The sequence below is a fragment of the Camelus dromedarius genome, chromosome 27 (genome assembly GCF_036321535.1).
Source record: "Camelus dromedarius isolate mCamDro1 chromosome 27, mCamDro1.pat, whole genome shotgun sequence".
NCBI classification, from domain to species: Eukaryota; Metazoa; Chordata; class Mammalia; order Artiodactyla; family Camelidae; genus Camelus; species Camelus dromedarius.
This window is the reverse complement of record NC_087462.1, coordinates 11124160-11144984: the sequence shown is the minus strand read 5'-3', so window position 1 is coordinate 11144984 and position 20825 is coordinate 11124160. Positions and strand designations below refer to the sequence as shown.

Genomic DNA, 20825 nt, shown 5'->3' with positions numbered 1-20825 from the left:
AAAAGGAAAAAGCAAAAACAAAACTGAAAAAAACCCACATGAATGCTGGCCCACGTGTTTTCTAACAATACAGGGACTAGGACACCAGGCGCGTGAGGAAGACTGTCTGGCAAGCACCAGGAAGAGACAACGCCGTGGGCCTGTGTGCAATGTCTCAGGGTTCCCTCCCCTCTAGGCAGGGCTGGACTGAGGCATATCACCATCAGAGAGGAAGAAGATTCAGGTTTCCATCAGGTCGGGCAGTCCAGCATAGGGGGGCTCTGTATCCTCACACCCTGTAGGTTAGAGCAGAAGTCCCTGCGGCCCTGCTGGGTGGGTGGGGAAGGTCAGAGTCCCTGGGGCAGCACATGTGAGGGGTAGACAGCACAACAAAGACACCGTGAGTGATGGCTCCTGCAAGTTATTTTACTCTGAATATATAGCAAAAGAAATCTACAAACGAGAAGCTATGTTCTATGGTTGTATCTTTTAAACAAGGTTTTATATTTACATTTTTTTTCCTGATTAAAAGCACCAGCTGAAGTTACAGGCTGCTAAAAATAGAAGATATTACAACAAATGCATTAAAAGACATTATGCCAAACATACTTAAAATTCTTTTAAGGATAAACAAAGACAACGCAATCAACGTATTTACCTACTGTGCCAGGCAGCCCTTTCTGATTTCCCTGCCTGTGTTCCCAGTTAGCGGGATGGGGAGTGCTTACCCCAGGGAAAGGACCCTTGCCTCTCCCATCGGTGACTGTGGTGACCCAACTGGGGGGAGGCAGCTATGTGTCAGGTGCCTCCTGGATCAGTGTTCCCAGACCCAGAGGCCCTGAGGGCCACCACTGCTGATAAGAGGAAGTGGGAGAAGCACACAAGGGGTCTGACCCAGCTTTCAGTAATTTACCTGCCAACAGGAATCTTTCTGCTACTCCCTCACAACCCTGTATGCTGAAGGATCTGGAGCTTTTATTTATGTTTTCTTCTTAACACTTAGCTATATAGCATTAGGTGTAATGTCTCCTTGGGGGCTTGCTTGCTGCCTGTCTTCAATTCTTACGATTGAGAAACTGTGAGGCACTGAATTTGGACTCACAGGAAGGTATTTATGATAGCTTTATGTAATTGAAAGGTGCTGCAGCGAAGGGGAGGTTCAAAGCTCACACATGCACACATGCCCATACACGCGGTTTGGCTGCCATAAATCTAGAGTGGAATATTAAATATTGAGTACTGAATTTTTAACTGTAAACTTAAGAACTTATCCTTAACTTTACATATACATAGATAACAGAGTGGTCACTGAAAGCACTTCAACATCAGGACAGACGTTAAGTTTTGAGGTTCTTAATGTCAACAGCTCTACGTACAAAATGCCCTAAAAGCAAAGAAAGGCTTAAATAAATACGCAGAGACAAACATGATGTAAAGCGTGATCGAAGAAATGTGGGTCGGAAGAGGTCGGACAGTGTGGGGTCTGGGCCTGCAGATGCAGTTGTAGTGAGACCGGGGCTCTGTCCCTTGGGTGGAGGAGAGGACCTGAGGGGCACCCTCGAGCGGGGAGGAAGACAGGATGGGGACAGCTTGTAGTCAGGTGTCACACCCTCCTTTGCAGGCCTCAAAGGCCCAGGGGTGTCATCGAGGGGGCAGCCGCATGGAGATGGGACAGTGCCAGGCTCTTTTGGGTGACCCAGGATGACACAGAGGGGACAAGTCCCCTTAGGACTAGACTCAGCCAGCTGTCCCTTCAACTGGTGGTTCACTTGTGTGCCTGTTGCTGGCCCCCAAGTGAGTAGCATAGCCCCGATGCAGGCCTGGTGAGGGCAGTGGCCCAGGGCAGGGAGGCCTGCTGACAGCCCTGCCTGTGGCTAAGGCACACCCAGGCCTCAGGGCCCAAGCAGCTGACCTGAGCGATCCCAACATTCCTTCCGTCACAGACACAGGCTTCGAGAGGCAGCCCTCACAGTGCTGGGTAACAAGACTTGAACCAACAAACAGCCCTGACTAGCAAAACCACTCACCATCCCTCAGCGGGGAGATGCTCCCAGGAGCCAGAAGCTAAAGGGTGCCTTGACTGCCTCCAATGCCACCATCACCTGGGATCCCTCCTCAAATATCCAAGAGGAATACAGAACCAAGAACCACTGACTGGGCCTGGCAGAGCCTCCTGGGGTCCAGCTTAAGAAGAGGTTTCAATGCTGCCCTGAGACCAGGGCAGGGAGGTCTCCTCCTCCTTCTCCCTGAAAGCAGGGCAGGGGGCCAAGGAAGCTGCTGCCTGCAGGCTGGCGGAGCTTCAGGCATCTGCAAATGTTCTGCAAAGGAGGCTGCAGAGCTGACAGAAAGCAAGCCTCTTTGATCTGGCACCCTGAGTTGGGCTAAGGAAGGTCCTCTCCTTCTCCCCTGCTTCCTGCCCCACATTATGGACACTGACAGGGGAAGGCAGCTGGTGCAAACACAGGCTCCAGCTCTGTGAATTACCTCACACATACACACGCACGCACACACATGCACGCACACACATGCACACCCCATACAAGCACGTGCACCCCCATGGCTGGACAGTGAATCCAGTCAAGGTGCAGATGTTTGGAAGCCAAGTTCCTGGGTCCCCCAGAGCCCTTAACCAGAGGCCCCAGCTCTCAGAAGGATGGACACTGGAGAGAAAGGCAAGCTGGGAAAAGCACTGTTGTGAGACACGCATTTTTTGCGCAATTTCTTCTTCCCTCTAATTTTGGGACAGAAACTGGTGTCTTGCCTTTAGGCACTGTAAGCTGCCATGAGCAAACACTCTAGCCCAGCATAGAGGTCTAGGCGATGGAAGTTGTGGTGATACCCTGGGGGCACCAACTGTCTCGGCACGCAGGATCAGGACCTGGCCAGTGGCTGGCACCCCAGTCCCCACCCAGAAACACTCCCTCGAAGATGACTCAGATGTAAAAGCAGGATGGGCAGTTCAAGTCCACTCTGAAGGATGGTTCTGCAAAGTCGACTCCAACATCCTACCTGCAGGCCTTGGATCCTGGTACGTGGCAAGAATGGCCAGCAGGCCCTTCCTGGGAGGACAGGAATCAGCCCTCCGCACTCCCCAGGGACTTGGAAGCTCTGGAGACAGTCAGGAAAGAAGCCTGGGGATGGTCACGCCAGCACGCCTCCAAGGAAAGCTCAACTGCTGTCTGGGTGGAAGTCAGGGACACACCAGGTCCCACGGAGGCCCCGAGAAGCTGAGTGGCCTCCAGGGGCCTCACAGGAGGCTGGCCAGGCTGGTGTTGGGTCCATTCTGAGCTTGGAACTGCACAGGGGGCGGGCCGTCTGTCCACTGCAGGAGGGAGAGGACACACAGGTGAGGTCCTTCCTAGAGAGGAGCAGGGGTACGCTGGGCTGCATGTCTGCACCTGGAATACTGCCCTCCTTGGGCTGGTCACCAGCCAGGGCCCTCTGTCTTCCACACTCAAGTCAGATGAGACCCCAGGAAGCAGCCTGAATCATGTGGTGCCATTTTGCCCATCCAAGGGGGCTCCTGAGGCCAGGCTAAGTTAGGAATTGTTGGAGAGATGCAAGGAGATGGTCGCCAAGTGTGTACTTCCCGCCTCAGCAGCGTGCCCCCCGGGCTACAGGCCAGGTGAGCTAGCCCCGAGGAGCCAACCAGCACCCCCATTTCATATCCCTCACCCCATGCCCATACCGTGATAAGGTTGTGCTCAGGGAGGCTGCAGGCCTCGATGTGGTCCTGGAGCAACTGCTGCGAGAAGTTCTGGTGCATCTGGGCGGCTTCATGGGCATCCATGGCATTCCCACAGGCCTTGTTCAGGTCTGAGGGTGGGATACACGCACAGGATGGGCCTGCTTTGGCCTGCCACCACACCCATGCCCTCCCCTCAGGTATGGGTGGAGTTCTAAGTCAAACCCCAGCTCCACCAGTGGGTTTCTGTGTGCCTGGAGCATCACCTGTCCTAAGCCCTGTCTCAAGGTCAGCAAAGCCTACTTGCCAGCAGCCCTCACATGTGCCCTCCTATGTTCCTGTGTCATATCTCCTTGGAGGTGGATAAGCAGCAAGGCCCACAGGGGCAGATACAAGGGTTGGTGGGGCAGTGAAAGCTGGCCCTCCCAGAGATCTCTTGGCTAGCTCTTGGGCGCCCAGGGGCTAGCTGGGAGCAAGGCACCCAATGCTCACTTATGAGGCAGGACGACTGCAGATGTGAGCAACCTGTCCTCTACCTCCTCTCCAGGGCTCTGGTTATGTCTCTGGACTTTAGTTTCACAATCTGTAAATGGGGGAGCAGCAGTAACAACAGTGACACCTGCTGAGTGCTCTCCCTGTACTGAGAGCATCCTTCCATTCATGGGAAGGAAACTGAGGCCAAGCACCAGGGCTCACAGCCCAAGTCTTCACCCACATGCCAAGGACCAGCCCTGTGGGTCCTAGAGAGACTGAATCAGACCCTGTGTTGATCTCACATGAATGAGCCTACTGCCCTCAAACAGGGCCTCCTGAGAAGCCTGAGAATGTGCTAGAACTGGGGCTGTGGCCTGCAGAGGTTCAGTCTGAAGCAGAGGCGAGCGGGGCTTACCCAGCATCTTCTAGCCTTAGGCTCTGCCCAGAAGTCCTGATCTCTTACCTCTTAGCAGGGCTGATGACCACAGCTGCACCGACATGTCTGGGATCTTGCTGGCCAGCTGCATGGCCGGCACCACCATGTTGTTACTTTCCTGTCAATCAAGAGCAGCAGGAAAGTTGGGGGTGGCTGGGGCTGGTGGCAGGGACAGCTTGGGCCCCACCTGTGACCTCCTCCTACAACCTGGCAAATTTCTACTCCTACTTCAAAGCCTATCTCAAATGGACCCTCTCTGAAGTATTCCTCGACCGCCTCGGGGTAAAATAAACTGCCCCCACTCCTTGACTCTGCATGTGCCTCCTCACTGGGACACAGCCACAGGCAACTCTATGTGTCTTTCTAACTGGAGAAAAAAGGCACTGGTGGCAGTCATCTCTGGACCCATATCAAGAGTCGATTAGAAATACAGATTCAAGGGTCCCAAGGCTGAGAAGAGGCAGCAGTCTGTCCTGGTCGGAGTGATAAGGGCTAAATGGACAAAAGAGAGAAGCTCCTTTTACATAGGAGCCAGCTCTTGTAGGAAGCCACTTCAGACACATGGGGCTGTGGGGCACCAGGATGTGTTAACCCTCCAACCCTGACACCACCATGTGACTGCAACAGTGCCACCCCCCTCAGTCCCCAGGATTAGCTGAGCGAGAGCCACTGGGGGCTGTAAACTCCCATCCTTGACCCTACAGTGACCAGCAGCATTGCTTTCACTCCATCCAACCTACAGACCACAAGCCTGCTGGCCTAAATGTTGGGTTCAGAGAGAACTCCCCATGTGGCAACCCCATGCAGCCCTGGGGACACTTATAACATAGCCCAGAGACATATAAATCCTTAAAACCAACTCTGGAGGACCCAGGTTCAACACAGCCAGGTTGTCCAGGGTATGCCTCCACAGTGACGCAAAAGTTCAATGACTTTATGCTGCCCCCTGGCCAGCACCTTGAAGATAAGCTCCAGGTGGGTCTCAGAACTTTTCAAAATTGAACCAAACCCTTTCAAGACCTCAGAATGTACAGCAGAACAGAAAAAACTACTCTCTTCCTCCAGACCTGGGGCTGGGCCTCGGGAAGCTGCCAGGAGGAAGAGTCCCCTTTGGCTCTCCCAGGCAGGCTCCCCCATGCCAGTCTGGGGCTGCCCGCACAGAATCTGGTTTCAGAGATTGGTGTGATCCTGACAGGTGGCCTGCATGAGGCCATCCACAAAACTGGCAATGCCTGTGGATGCTCTGGCCTGGCAGGCCCAGGGCAGGCTGTGTCTGCCCCCAGACCTGGAGTAGTGTGAGGCCGGGCCTGGATTTGAGGGCTCTTGGTAGCTCCATGTTACCCAACATGGGCCCGGGTACACAGGGAGCAGGGAAGGTTCCCAAATAAGCTCTGTAATTCGCTCTGGGACTGCTCTGAACATGAACCAGAAGCCACAGCTGAAGAGCTGTTCTGCCCATCCTGCTCCACTAAAGGTGGCTTCTGGAAGCTTCTGAACAAACAAGACCAAGCCTGGGTCTGCAGTTTGGGGCTATGTGACCTTAATCTCCCCATTCAGAAATGTAATCACAGCCACACACTGACATACAAGGCAGGCAACCTGCACTTAGTGGGGCCTCCTGCTGAGCCCTCTGTCCCTGTTCAACACCCAGTTGCACACTGAGGTCACTGCCTTCCCTGTTGCTCAGTGACTGGGGTGTTCTAGAAGGAGTGGAGCTACATTCAGAAGGGAGAACCCAGTACTGGTCCTCCTCCTTTCAGGGTGGTGATGATCCCAGAATTCAGGCCACAGCTGCAGGGCATATTGCCCTCGCAAATGCCTGTCACATGACTGCGGGGAGGTGGGATGCTCTACGCTCATCAAAAAAAACCTCATTCTTCGGAAGTCCTGGGGTTTGATCAGATGAAATTTTATGGGCCAAGACAAGTGCCCTACATTATCTATCCCATGAAAACAGCTAAAGTGACTTTGGCTAAACTATGGAGCTGATATCACTTAAAAATTCTCATTGCCATTAAAAAAAAAGCTCTGACACAGTGGTGCAGAAAAAGACAAGATACAAAATTATAAAATGGCCTGATAAAACCTACACATGGGCAGGGGTGGGCAATGGAAAGATCTGGGAGACAGTAAGCACCTGATGATTTCCTTTGTGTCTCAGACTTTCTATGATGAACATGACATATTTTATACCGATAAATATTTTCTTAAAAAAATTGAAGACCTTGTGAGGTTGATGGGTTAGAGCAGGCAACAATGTACACACCTAGGTGGGGAGAGTCAGCGTCAACTGATCACATCAGAGACTAGCTGGTATGGGTGGGGACCAGCTCCAGGGGGCACTGTTGGTGAGGGTGACCATATGTGATGGGCAGAGATGGAATCCTTGGGATTGTGGCTGAGAGGACATACCTCTTCACCCCCAGGTATTAACACAGAAAGGGGAACCTGCTTTTAGTCTTGCCAGCTCTGGGCAGCCTGACCAGCTCTAGCTCCACCGAGCCCTGGGGTTTTGCTGAACTACTGCCTGTGGCCAACACTGGCCCCATCTGCACAGAGATGCATCCTCCAGGAATCCCAAACTCCCCCAGCCCTGCCTGGCCAGGCTGCCTCTGCCCTGGCTGAGCCTAATGGAACAATGGGGAGCGAGGGGTCACTGAGATGTGATCATTCCAGGGCACAGAATGGGAGGCGCTCCGCTGCTTGGTGCCCCCTCATGCCTCACTAAGCACCACACCAGCTCACTGTCCCTCAGCCTGGCCCCCAATACTCACCCTATGGTTTCCCAACACATAGAAGATGTGGCCCAGCAGCACAAGGGAGCAGGCTGTAAGCCGGTTCAGGTCCTCTGCATTGGACATCTTCAGGGTTTCCCGCAGAAATCGCCTACGTGAGAACAGACACTGAGGCCCCATGGGGAGGGCTTTGGGGAGGAAAAGGCTGCAGTGGCCTTGGGGCCCTGAGCAGAGCCTGCCTGGCGAGGGATGGGAAGGGTGGGACAGGGGACCTGGGCATGTGCTGTTGGGAGAAGAGAAACACCCAGTGAGCCAGGCCGGGAGGTACCGGGTATGGGGTCGCCTGCCCTCTCCCAGTACTCACTTGGCCTCATTATAGCGTCCCTGGAAGAAGGAGAAGAGCCCACGCACGTAGAAAGCGGCTGCTCGGAGGCAGTGCGAGCTGAGGGGAGAGCGGAGTATCACACCTTGGTGGAGTTTTTGTGAAAGCAGCAGATTTACAAAAGGGGAGTGGGCAGGGTGTGTGTGAGGCATTGGGGTACATGGGGCAGTCTGGCACCCCACGAGTGCTCACATCACCCCAAAGAGGAGAGAAAGCACAAGATAGTTGGTAAAGTGGAACTTGGGGCCTGGAGTCACCTACCTGACAGGGAAACTGTGGTCTGGATTGATCCTCTCCAACAAACTGTACAGCTGTGAAAGAAACATCTGCAAGTTAGGATGATTCCACATTTCTAAGCATGAGAGAGTCTGGCCCCAAATATGCTAGTAAATTGACTAGGGCTGCCTGCAATTTCCTGACCCAATCTCACAGCACGTGCCTTTATCTAAAATCCCCTGCCTGCGAGCAACCTTCTGGGGGAAGAGGCAGGACCTGCAACAGCGCAGACATTTTAGGTCCTCTTTGGCTGTTGTATGGAGGGAAGGTGGGGGATGAGGGCTGAAGTGGGCTGAGGCTGCATCCAGTAACCCCTACAGTTTGTTCAGGAGGCGGACACTGGGGTCAGGGCTAGATACAAGGGAGCCAAACTCCTCTGAGACCCACCAAGGCCATACCAGGCCCTCATGACCCTGCCCACTGTGCTTCCTGACTGCTGGAGCAACGGACTGGGCTTTCTGCCCAAAGCATCCAAACCAACCAAGAATCTGGGGGGTCAGCCAGACTTTTTATAGCCAAGAGATGATAGTGGCCTGAACTAAAAAAATGAAGACAGCGGGGGTAGAGACAAGTGGCCGAATCTGAGATACTCCACAGGCAGGATCCCAGGGCTGGAGGGTAATCACAAGGCTAAGGGGATGTTACAAGGGGAACCCTGTGTTAGGGTACTCATCCTGCGAGGCCAAGCTCTAGCCTACCTCCCCACCCTAGGAGGCTGGGACACCATACGAACCTAGGAGTCTAGTGTAGATGGCTGCCCAAGCTGTTGCTCCTCAGAACTGAGCTATAAGGCCTCACTAACTTTCTAGAACAGACAGCTCAGGGTAGAAGAATTTGTTTTTTTTTCCTGAGGGATTCAACAAAGCTTGGCTGGTTTTCGGTAAGGAGAAGTGTTAATTGGCTACAGAAATGTTTCTGTCCTAGACTTGAACTCCCCCAGCCACACCTGTGCTCGGACAGCATGGAACCCCTTGTTGGAGGGCAAATACCCTGGGGTTGCTGAGGTTTGCTGGTGCCCAGGAGAACACCCCCAAACACCCGCCTCCAAGTAAGAGTTGAAAGAAAGGATACCAAACATGAAGCATGTCACCTACTACCTCTTGGTGTCTATTTCCTTCCCGTATATACACACTCGCCAGGTTGGTCACGATGAAGGCCCACAGCTCCTGGTGATTGGTGAGCTGGAATGGAGACACAGGGCATTAGGGGGCTGGGCACAGTCAGGTCACCTAGGGGCTGCCTGGTGACATCAGAGCCACCCAAACACTCCAGAGGCTACCTTGGAATCTCCTTATTCTTTCCATTCCAAACATACACTCCTTGCCTCCTGAACCCAAGGACAACAAAACTGTTAGTTCTTTTCATTATAAAACCATCATTCACATTATGGGAAATTCAGGAAACAGAAAAGCCAGCTGCCTCTAATCCTGCCCTCAGAACACACTATAGTTGGATCTATTCTCTGCTATCTCTAAATACTGAGACCTGGGTGGTTCCCCTCTCCACACCACAGGTGGTGACCCCAGGACCTCAGTGTGTGCTGACACACTGATCTTGGGGGAGGCAAGAAGCCCGCGTGGAAGGAAGCCGAAGCTGGCCAGAAATATTGCCAAAGGCTAATGGGGGACAGATCATTGTCTCCGGTTCCTCTGGAGAAACAAAAATGGCCATAAGAGGGACTGATCTGTGTAGCCTGCGCACAGTCCAGACCCTGTGGGGCTGAGTGCTGTCAATGGGGCTGAGTGAGCACAGTTGTACAAGAGGCCGAGGGCGCCTAGGAAGCGTAGATCCCAAGCTGAAGGACCTCAGCAGGTGCCAAGGAGGTCCAGAGGGTCTTCTGAAGTGAGCTAAGATGCTCTGAGATGTTTGTCACAGGGCCACAGGAAGAGAATGTGTTTGGGGTCATGAGGGGGCTGGGTCTAAGTCCTGGCTGCATTTCCTCCCAGCCTGTTGGGGAGGACTTGCTAGAGCACACACCATCCGCTGGGAATTTTGATGTTGAACCAAAGCAGCAGCAGCCACTTGTAGGAGGTGAGATGGGGAAGGAGGCACTAAGAGACCTTCACAGAACCACGGGCAACATGGGGTGGTCCTGGCACCACTGTAGTGAGCAGCACCAGCTGACTAGGGCCCAAAGTAGCTGTGACACAAGTCAATGCCACCTGGTGGGCTGTTGGGAGGACTGAGAATCCTGAGTGATAGTGGTTGAACCAGCCTGGCCCAAATGGCATCCCTATTGCCCAGACAATCTCCTCCTGAGCTGCCCTCTTGAGTTAGCTGGGGACACCCCGCCCAGGCTGGCCAGGAGCCCCCTTGTTCACAGCTATCCCTCAGCAAGCTGTGCTGCCCGTGCTGGCCTTGTCTGCATCTGAGCAGTACAAGGCCTGACCCAGAAAGTCCTGGATGAACGATGCATCACTGTCACAGCCGGCATTAGGCTGGATGCTGCGGAGTCACCCGCTGACCACGGTTCTGTGTGGCCGCTGTCCTCATCACAGACCAGGCCCGACTCCTTACTGAGAAGCAACGCCTGCCCCATAAAGTGAGGGCCGGCACCTTACCCGCAGAGCTGTGGTGAACTGGGCTTCAGCGTTGTCCATGCAGTTGACAGAGACACAGTACAGGCCCTGGAAGAAGGAGGTGCTGAAGGCTGGGAGCCACGTGCAGCTCGCCTGGGGCCACACAGCTGCACCCAAGCGAGCCTGAGACGTGACTCTACTGAGCCAGCTGTATCTGAGCTTTACCCTGACGAAGAGGAAGAAAGCTGGCATGCTTAATCACTCCTGCCTCCTGGGACCTATGTCAACTTGGACTTGATGAGATGCTCGTCAGAATGAAGTCCACTGAGAAAGTTCCCAATCCTGCCTGGGGTGGTAGTCATAGTTATTCACTAAAAAGATTCAAGATCCTGCCTAGGGTGGTGGTCACGGGGTTACTCACTGGGATGGGGCTGGGGGCTGGCAGGCCTCACACACTCACCAGCAGTGTATGCAGCTGCGCTGCGTGGTTGGAGAAGAGCCGAGGGGATTGCTGGCACAGCTGACAGACCTGGGAGATCTGCCGGGAGAGAGCATGTCTGATGTCACGTGACCTGTACCATGGGACCCAGTGTCCCCAAAGGTCCCACCTATGCTAACCCGGGCACAGAGTTCCAGCAGATCTGCCCACTGTGAGGGCCAGATGCAGCCTTGACCTCTGTGAGGATGGTGACCCTTATCCATCACCTGCCTTCTCCCTCTCCAACTTGTGTCTCAGCTACAGAGCACCTTCACCCTACTCAAGGCTCCCGTGCCCTTTCAGGAAGGTAGGCATTAGGGATTATAGATCATAAGGCAAGAGAGGAGCTACAATTGCCATCTGGGGATCCTAAATCCCCAGACCCCACATTCCTTGGGCATGCAAACTTTTAGGGAAAGGCCAGTTGCTTTTTGTATCAGATTCTCTGATTAACTGTGTCCATTAGGGTTGTAAACTGTCATGTTACAGTCAAATGACAGAAACCGTCTTGCTAACATGCACTGGGCAAATTTATATTCTCCTGTGTGACAGCCTCCAACACCCAGCAAACTCAAACCACCCTACTCCTCAGCCTTCCCATCTTGTGTGGCTCCCTCTGGCCTCACCTCCTGCAGCGCGGTGGCCTTGTGTCCTGTGACAAGCCTGCACATGATGATGTGCTCCAGCAGGATCACTTGGAAGGAGGACAGAATGGGGCTGCAGTCGAGCACTGGGAGCAAGAGGCAGGGGTAAGCACTCAGAGCTCAGGTGGAGCAGACAACTGAGGAGACACTGGTCCCAGCCATGCCTCCTGTGGGCTTTAAGCCCTCCTGCCACACCGGCCCCTTGGCTACCTGGGTCTGAGCCCACTTGTCCTCCTGGGCATGGCCCAGCACCCAGTATGTCACCTAACTCAGTGCCCAAAGCACCCTCAGGCAAGGGGGTTCATCTCCCTGTCCAGTTGAAACAGGCTCACGGTCAGCTTTTGGTAACCAGAGTATTCTAAGAGTAAGAAATTCCCGGAGGGGCTTGTCTTCCATCCTCATCCCATCCCAACCCAGCTGAGTGCTCAAAGGCACTCTGGACACAACAGGTTCTACAAACACTGAAGTCTCCCAGGAAAGACTTTGCAACAGGCCTCAGGCAACACTGGGGAACCCCAGGCTTCTTGTTGCCCTGAGCGCTATCTACACACTGGAACCAGACAGCACTTCCCCAACTCATCTAGAGGAAAAGAGCCGCAGTCCCTCCGGGTTTTGGTTCTCCAGCTCTAAGCCTCCTCCCCAGCAGCACTGCCAAGGGCACAGGGAGTGAATGAAGTTAACTAGGGTGCCGAGCCAGCCAGAGACACGTGCGGCTCTGGGTTCCTGCTAGTCAAAGGTTTTTGATCCCAGAGAATGGATTAGCCAAGCATCTAGGAAGAACCACCACTTTCAGAGGATCTGCTGTTGGTCAGTTCCAATCCAGTCCTCATCTTAAGCACGATCCATGTTACACTGATGACAGACAGCAAAAGCAGCCACTACCTGTTTCAACTGAGCACTGCTGCCCCAGCGGGCCTGGATGGGGTCCCACTAACCCTCATGGCTATCTTGTGCACTGAGGGGGACAGGACAGAGACACACTCCCCTGCACCCCTTCCCATTCTGATCAAGGATCCAGCCCAGGCCTGGCCTGCTTTGCCAGAACCTAGATCACCCCTATCTGCCAACTGGGGTAATAAGACCCATGGGGCAGGGACTCATGCTGCCATCTTTCAAGGTTCGTCAGGCCCGGCATAGGAGGTGGTAGTCCGGCTGCCCACCAGGGGGCAAGTCGACCCACTGAGCCCCACAGAGCCTAACTTACTCTTAAGCTTCTCCAGCTGCATGAGGGCCTTGTCTGTGTACTTCTGTGCCTTCTCTAGGTAGCCAGCTTGCATGGAGTGCATCACAGTCACCTGTGACAAAAACAGACAGCAGTGGTCACCAGGGCCCTCTCCTCTCTCGCCTGGGCCCCTGGTCCCTGGACCCTCCAGGGACTCACCAGGTAAACAAGCACGCACATGTGCTCCTTGGGTAGCCAGTGGAAGAGGTCGGCAGGGTTGCTGGGCAGGATCTCGTCATCGTGCAGCGTGGAGATGGTCTGGATGCACTGCTGCAGCTGCTTCAGGCAAGGCTTCACACTCTTTACCTGTAGTAGGCGGACAGCACTGAACACCTGAGCGCCTGTCTGCTCCTATCAGGTGCCACCCACCCTTAGGAGGCAGGCCCCCAGAATGGCAGCTAGCCAGGTCCTGCCCACCCATCGACCCCTCAACCCTTCCTTCCCAGGAGCTCCTGCCACACCCAGCTGGGTCAGCCAGCTTTCAAGGCACCAGCAGGGCCAGGCAGGTCATCTGTGGGACTAAGGCTCCACTACCACTCACTGCTGGGCCTGACACCAAGGCCTGAGGGAGGCCTGTCCAAAGACCCTGCTCCAGCCCAGTTTCCTCCTTCCTGCAGCAACTCCAAAAGAGCAGGCAGGGCTGGTTACCCTAGGGGATGGGAAGTGGCCACTGGGAAGCCTGCAGGTGTTGTGGTTCGGACAGATTGGGTCCTCTGCACCAGGAAGCCCCATTCCAAGGCCCTACAGGCCATCTCCGTAGCCGTCAGCACCCTGTGAGAGTCTGTTTTGTGTTACTTTGTGTTGAGTGAAGTGCTCAGGGCAACAGGCAAAGGTAAGTGTGGGCGGGGGGATCAAAGGAAGCCCCTTACCAGTGAGAGACCCACTCTGCACTTTCTGGGGCCTTCACTGCTGCCAGGCTCCACCTATGGCTGGTCACTGTGACAGGGTGGAGAGGGTAGATGGGGCAGCACCCCTCCAAAAGGCTGAGACATTCACCCATGTACAGGTACAACTGCTCCTCAGCCACATGAGGGTTACAGGGTTGTGTCTCAGACACCACTGACCCTGTCAGTCCCTACTTGAACCCCACAAAGCTGTCATCAGCTGGGCGGTGGTGGAGAGACAATGCTGGAGTGTACCTGCTGTATGCCAGGCACCATGCCAGAGTCCCCAGTTGATTCTGATGTATTTCCCAAAATGCTCTTAGAGGACTTTGACCGCTAATGCACTGAGTGGATGTGTGTGAGGCCACATCTACTCCTGCTACAAGGACAGGAATGGGACAGACCCACTCTTGGAGTGCCCTTATGCCAGAGCACTACAGGGCCATGGGGGAACTGAGTCCCAAATGACAGACGTGCCTGCTGGTGAGGGATAGGAAGAAACAACACAGCTGATGTCTTAGCCCGAGGCCCACCTACCACCCATCTGCTCCCCAGCAGCCCTCCTGTGGGAGGCACTACACACCTGCCCAGCATCCAGGTAGTGGGTCACCTGAAGCACCAGGAAGAAGACACGCAGAGACTCTTTCTGGATGGGGTTCCCTTGCCAGTTTTCAACTATCTGTCCACATAGGGTCAGCAGCGGGTGAACTTCCTGTAACTTGCGCTCCATCAGCAGCAGCTGGGGAGGGAGAGGCGCACGTGCTGGGAGACCCTGCTGGTAGACACAGCTGCGACCCACCCACCCACCCACTGTGGGACTGCTGGCAGCTCCAACCCAGGCTGCTCTTTCCTCAGCACCAATCTCACAACCTGGAATCTGAGTTTTACCTCTGAATCCAGCTAGGGGAAAGGAGCTTGCCCCTTTCAACTGCCTGCCATGTGTGAGGGTCAGCTGCCCAAGGGGCCACACTATGGCATGCAGGAAAGGTCATGATAAACCCGTGGGGACCCAGCCTTGTGTCCCACCACACTGGCCCCATCCCACCCAGTCTCCACTTACCATCCCTTTGCTGAGTAGGAATAGCGCCCTGGAAAAGAGAGGGGTAGTCAGAGGGAGAAGGGGGGTGAGTGATCAGGCCCAAGTGCCTGAATCCAAATCCATGCCTCACCGTGGCCCCTCTGTAACCCCACTTCCTTGCCTATAATCAGCCAAGCCCCCTCAGGTTCTCCTGAGGGTTGAGGGGATGAAACTCAGGAAGCCTAGGCACGCCAGCAGGCTCACTGTCCACTGTCCTCACCCTCAGGGATGGCAAGGCCAGATTTCTCTTGTCTCTCTAAAATCTTTCTACACTTTTTAAATGAGCATGTACTACTGTCATCAGCAAGAAAAAAAACATAATAAAACAAACACATTAAAACATTTAGGAAACAGCCAAAGTAACAGGGGAGGGAGCCAGAGCAGTCCAGACCCACCCCAGCCCCCAGGGGCTCCTTAGTGCATTGGCGTCAGGGCAGGACCACTGCTTTTAGGATCAGCTGTGGGGCTGTGGTCCTGCAAAGTCTGCAGGGCTCCCACTTGTTCAATACCTAAGTTTTTGTCCTGCCAGTCTGTGCAGAGTCCCTGTGTACTGCAGCTGACATCCTATCCAGTGGGCATCACTCCAGGTGAGGAGACTGAGCTCAGGGGGTGGGTCACAGTCATACAGTGAGAGACGTCTACACTCCTGGCCACCTTGCCATTTTCCTTGTTGCTCCCTCATGGCATGAACACTCTAGGGTCTACCATCTGACTGTTGAAATCTAAGGCCTGGAACTTCATGTCAAGGTCTCCATAATTGTCACATCACTAGTCTGTACTTCTGAGATCAGGCACCTGTAGGCGTCACACCTTGTGAAGTCCACCCAGGTTGCCCACCTATGGCAGCACGGAGGCCTGTCTGAGGACACTTGTGAGTGAACACATGCAGTGTGTGGCTGTCTCCATCCCCTGCAAGGTGTGAGTGTCACCCTGTACCTAGTGATGGCTGCAGCACAAGGGGTACAAAAAGGGCCAGGAACACGGGGTCATCCCAGGGCAGGGTGGCAGAGGGATGACAGCCCAAGGGGAATTGTGTGGACCCCTGTGAGCACTCACAAGTCTAGGGCTCAAAGAATGGAATTAGGGGCTGTTTTGTACCAACAACCCATGGGACAAGCTTGGATTCTGTGTTATATAACTTTCCAAAATCCCAATGCACACAACAAAATAAAAGCACTGCTGCCTGGAGTCTGTCTACTACAGAGGATTCTTCTCCTTGGGGAAAAAAGACACAGAATGGAGGCCCTCTTAGAGGGCACACAGTGAAATACTGGTGGCCTCTGACCCCTGACTTCAACTCCAAGAAACTAGTCCTCAGATGGTCTGAGCAGTTTCATGCATAACATGAACCTATGTCCCTTCTTTTACACAAGTGTCCACTTACTCTTTCTCCTTTTATGTATCTAAAAATTCCTGGGTGTCCCCTGAGTGGGGACACTGGCTGTCAAGCACTCTGCCCACACTCTACAAATACCACTCTTGCACCTGAGCCATGAAGGGGACCAGGCCAGCAAACCATATAAACCCTTTCTATTTCAAGAAGTACTAGAAACATGCAAGTGCTAATGGTGCTGAGAGTGCCAGCTGCCCTTCACCCTCAGTCAATTCAACAACTCATTGCAAATATTGAGGGGGCAAAAGACATCTTGGAGCTACTTTAATTTGTGTGTCTGTGCAAATGTATAAAAGTGGCCATCATTTTATGCTGAAATGCCACTTCTATTTGTTGTCCAGGATCAAGACGGCCAAACTCTTTCCAAGTAAGAGGAACAGGCGCCCAGGGAGAGGGTGCCTACCGTGTGTACTCGGATCCCACCACCCGGGCGTATTCGGCTCCCACACCCAGGAGGTCGCAGGCCGACACCAGGTCCTTCTCAAGTGTGTGCAGTTGCTGAAAAGGAGAAAGAGCAATGACCCTCACTTTCAAATTGTCTGCTCTACAGTATCTGACCTTACTGCTTTGTTGGCGAGTTTAACTCCCCACGTCAACAAAATTGCCTCAGTGTCAGTTTTGAGCTAAATTAAGCATATTATCTCATCAACATTAATTGCTTTGGGTACTGAATTCCACTTTGCCTACAGTGTTTATCATCTAAGCTTAACAGTTCATAGAGCCAGTAGTTACCATTTAAGGGTGCAGACCCTTCCAGGGCTGTGTGAGTGTGCCTGCATGCTTTACAGGTTGCCTCCAGGGGCCAGTCGCTAGGAGAGCAACCAGAGGGGCCTCAAACAAGGAGGGACTCTTTCAGGGGTAAGTGTCTATGGGAGTTTCTAACCTAGAAACCTTAACAAGATGAAAGGAAGGGACACCTGCAGGGCCTTGGCTGAGATCTTGGGCTCCTGCATGCTCACAGCACTCACCAACTCGGTGACCTGAGGAGGGTGACTCACTGCCTGGCCTGCTTCTTCCTCTGCCAACAGGCACAAAAGCACATGGGAGGATTAAAGGAAGATGCTGCAGGTGCAGGTGCAGGGCAGGAGCTAGCCCGAGGGGTAGACCCTGGCTGGGTGAGCTCTTCTCAGAAGCGGATCCTCTGAGCCAAATCTCATGGCAATAAAGGGCTCCCCCAGAGGGCAGGGGACACTTCCAGCCCAGGGCCCACCGTGTGCACAGGCAGATGATAAGGGCTAAAATTTATCATGGACGGTGGGCAAGAGGTGGCCTGGTGGGCAGGCTGTGTCAGGGTCAGGAGAGGCTGGAGGCTGGCCAGTGAAGGGGAGGTATGGGCAGAGCCCAGGATGAAGAGGCATTCCTCACGGTGGAGCCTAACCCAGACCCTGGCCTGCAGGCTCCTCCACTGCAGCAGGAAAGCCCAGCCCAGAGAGCCCCCGACCACCTGAGAATCTCAGACCACAGGGACCAGGCACCACCTCCATCTGAGGAGCTTAAGGGAGACTGCAGGCAGAGGGACTGTGTGGAGTCCAGGGTGAGGCCATACCCAAGCAGGCCCAAAAGTGGGCTCGAGGAGAAAAGCTTTGACTCCAGCATCTGCTGCCCAAGAGGCAGCACTTTGAAATCTCAGCACAGCTCTTAGAAGACAGAGTGGATCTGGCAAGAAATGCTCCCTATACTTTGATTAATGCAGGCCAAAGGGAGCACCAGGAGGGAGGGGAACATGATGACTAGGCCCCAAGTCAGCTCCCACCAACACCCTGAGTGCTGCTGAGAGGCCTGTCTGAAGGGTACTTGTGAGCGGTTCAAAGAAACATTCCTGCATCCCCACCTGCTTATAGCAGCATCCTGAGGAAGACCTGTATGTCCCGGAGTCTGCTTATTTGTACTTGGGGCAACTGTGCCCTAAGGTCATGGCCCCCAACAGGCACCCAAACATCTCAGCCAGGCCCCAAGTACTCACAGCGAGCTGGAAGAGCAGGCGGCAGTGCCAATATGGGGTCTGCTGTGAGATCTGGATTGCTTTCCTCAGCAGTGGTTTTGCTGCATCAACAGAATTCTGAAAGGAAACAGTCAAGTTTGGGGAGGAAAAAACAAGCTGGCAGCAAGCTGGATTCCTTATGCAGCAGCTGCAGAGACAGAAGGCCATTCCTATTCACACTTACCAAAGGATCTGTGGGTTGCCAATTTGCTTTATTAAAGAAGAAAAGATATTTTATTAGACTCACTGGCTGGGAAGTTTTTGCATTGATCTTAAAATAACTCCCCATATAGGGGAGGATATAGCTCAGTGGTAGAGTGAGTGCCTAGCAGGAATGAGGTCCTGGGTTCAATCCCCAGTACCTCCATTAAAAATAAATAAATAAACCTAATTACCCCCTCAAAACACAAAAAAAAACTTAAAAAAAAACCCCTCCCCATTCAACTAAACTAAAAGTAGCTTTAGTTCAAAATCAAACTGGATAACAATTGTCATCTTTCCTGTTCTGCAACCAGAGAGAGGGGCTGGGGTCATGAAACACGGATACTGCTCAAAGTGGGAGAAAGATGATTCTCAGCTGTACCTGGTATCAGGAAACAGATCAAGAAGGTAAGCTATGTGAACTTGTTCAGGAACTAATCATCTTTAGCCTAGGAACAAGGCTGTTTTCCAACAGTACTCGACAGAAAAAGATTTGGCTGGCCTTTGTTGCAAGGGATCACCCATGGATACCCTAGGCCAGGTGCAGGATAGGAAAGTGATGGGAAGTGTTAAAAGCCAGAAGGGAGTCCAGTCCTAAGAGTCCCAATTTGCCTTTGTGTCTCTGCTACAGGAAGAGGAAGTCTGCTTTCAGAAACCATCATATGTTCTTACCTCTTGACAGTATAATTCAGACAAAAGACTTGCTGCTTCAAATTTAACATCTTCAAACTGTGGGATCTAATGACGTCCAGTTGAGGAAATAGAGACATTGCAAAAAGGTCAGTTTAAAAGGGCCACAGTTCAAGGTTCTTATATTGCAGAGACTGGCCGGACAGGCACATCCCCACCCACTTTGGGACCCCAAGTTCACATATGCACCCCAGCGATCCCTGAGCTTGCTGCTGGCTGTGTGTGGAGCTAGATGCTGGGGCATGAAGAGGAACACGGCACCCAGAAGCTGTTGGTCTGAAGGAGTAGCCACATTCAAGCAGGGATGCTCCCGGAAGTCTGTGGGGCAAAGACCAAACCCACAGGGTGCATTATAGGTGGGATTCAAGTTCAAGTTCTTTTTACTTAGAAGGAGCTTTCCTTACAGGGAACAGTACCAAGAAAAGGATACTTGTTGTGATATCAACCACTGAAAGAGAAAGAAAAAAGGATTAATCCTGAGCCAAATGCTTGGTGCCCACTTAACTGGCTCCATTTTGGGGTTTACACAGGTGGTCTTGTCACCAAAGGCTGCAGGTGTTCAGTTAAGCAGAAAGATGGCCTGCTCAGCCTGAGAGGGTGGGCTCCCTCTTCCTCTGATCCAGCAGAGTGGGCCTGGGGGAAGGGGAACATACACTTGCTCCCCTACTGATGGGCTTCCTGTCCTGCCAGGCTCCGGAGTGAGAGCTGGGGCCCGCTCCTACTACAGCAGCAGTGCTTCAGGAGGGGAAGGAGCACAGAGGGGCCACCACATGCTACTCACTGCAGTACACCAACAGCAAGTCATGACATGAGCAATCAATTACAATTGGAGGGTATGTCTCAGTCCTTCCTGGAGAAATGACATTTAAAAAATGCTGGGAAATGAGCAAACTTAGCTTCAGAGGGGAGGGAGGAGAACTCCAGGAAGGACTGATGTGGGCAGTGCCTGGCCAAAGGTGGCAGAGATGATTCTGAGATCTGAGCTCGCCATCCCTCTCTGCTAGTACACATACAGGGACGTGGTTCACACGACATCCTCCTGCTTGGGGATAACTGTGCCCTGGAATTTCACATTCCAACAGGAGGCAGAGAGGTCCAAGGGCAGTCCACCACACACAACACCGACCATAGTCTGTCTGACCACCCAAGACTCAAGCCTAATGCTGTTCCTGCCGACACACTCGTCCTGCAAACATTCACAGAGCCTTGGCGGTTGTTGGAAGGCATATCCAGAGCCCAACAGATGACTCTGACTTGCTATGCTCTGTGGGAGAACAGTGTGTGTGCAGGTTGGGGGTGTCTGGGGCTCAGCCTTGAAGGGCAAGGATGCAAGGATAGGTGTTCCCAGGCAAAGTGGGAACAGGAGGTTCTCTAGGCAAAGAAGAGCCTATGAAAATGGCACAGAGGGCCAGGGAGGTAAGGCTGGAAGCCCTGTTGGGTCTCTGTGCCACTCATGTGGCAGTGGTGACTGTGGGTCAGAATGCCCCAATGTCACCCCCGGAGACTGACCCAGTCAGAGGCATTAAAAAAAAAAGCATCTAATCAGATCTGAGTTTTAAGAGCATTCTAAATGTAGCAAAGGATGCAGAGGGAGGAGGAAGAGGAGCCAGAGGCTGAAGGCTCATTAGTCTGTTGGCTACCAGGGAGAAGGGCCAGTGAGGCCAGGCGGGCAGCTTTGGGACTAGAGATGTCTCTGGGGCTGAGTGAGCAGTGCCCAGGGAAATCACCAAAGAGTCTGGGGAAGACTTGAAGCTGGTCTGGAGACCAG

The 20825-nt window shown here is 53.3% G+C and overlaps 1 protein-coding gene across 3 annotated transcripts in view; it reads right to left on the bottom strand.

Annotated features, from left to right (window-relative positions):
* Window positions 1–384: 384 nt before the first annotated feature.
* The window catches only part of MAU2 (MAU2 sister chromatid cohesion factor), a 29293-nt gene continuing 8852 nt past the window's right edge, over window positions 385–20825 (bottom strand). Inside the window, exons 2-19 of one of the 3 annotated variants that reach the window (XM_031437715.2) lie at window positions 19488–19505; window positions 19040–19105; window positions 18149–18244; window positions 16589–16683; window positions 14775–14802; window positions 14298–14453; window positions 12990–13136; window positions 12813–12903; window positions 11591–11694; window positions 10947–11024; window positions 10529–10594; window positions 9062–9148; window positions 7953–8002; window positions 7674–7751; window positions 7349–7460; window positions 4602–4692; window positions 3668–3795; window positions 385–3301 (exon numbers count right to left, since the gene is read on the bottom strand). In XM_031437715.2, coding sequence (XP_031293575.1) covers window positions 3227–3301; window positions 3668–3795; window positions 4602–4692; window positions 7349–7460; window positions 7674–7751; window positions 7953–8002; window positions 9062–9148; window positions 10529–10594; window positions 10947–11024; window positions 11591–11694; window positions 12813–12903; window positions 12990–13136; window positions 14298–14453; window positions 14775–14802; window positions 16589–16683; window positions 18149–18244; window positions 19040–19105; window positions 19488–19505 — 1566 coding nt within the window. In that variant the 3' untranslated portion in view covers window positions 385–3226. The remainder of the gene's footprint in view (window positions 3302–3667; window positions 3796–4601; window positions 4693–7348; window positions 7461–7673; window positions 7752–7952; window positions 8003–9061; window positions 9149–10528; window positions 10595–10946; window positions 11025–11590; window positions 11695–12812; window positions 12904–12989; window positions 13137–14297; window positions 14454–14774; window positions 14803–16588; window positions 16684–18148; window positions 18245–19039; window positions 19106–19487; window positions 19506–20825) is intronic. The other 2 variants (XM_031437716.2, XM_064480063.1) reach the window with 2 other exon arrangements.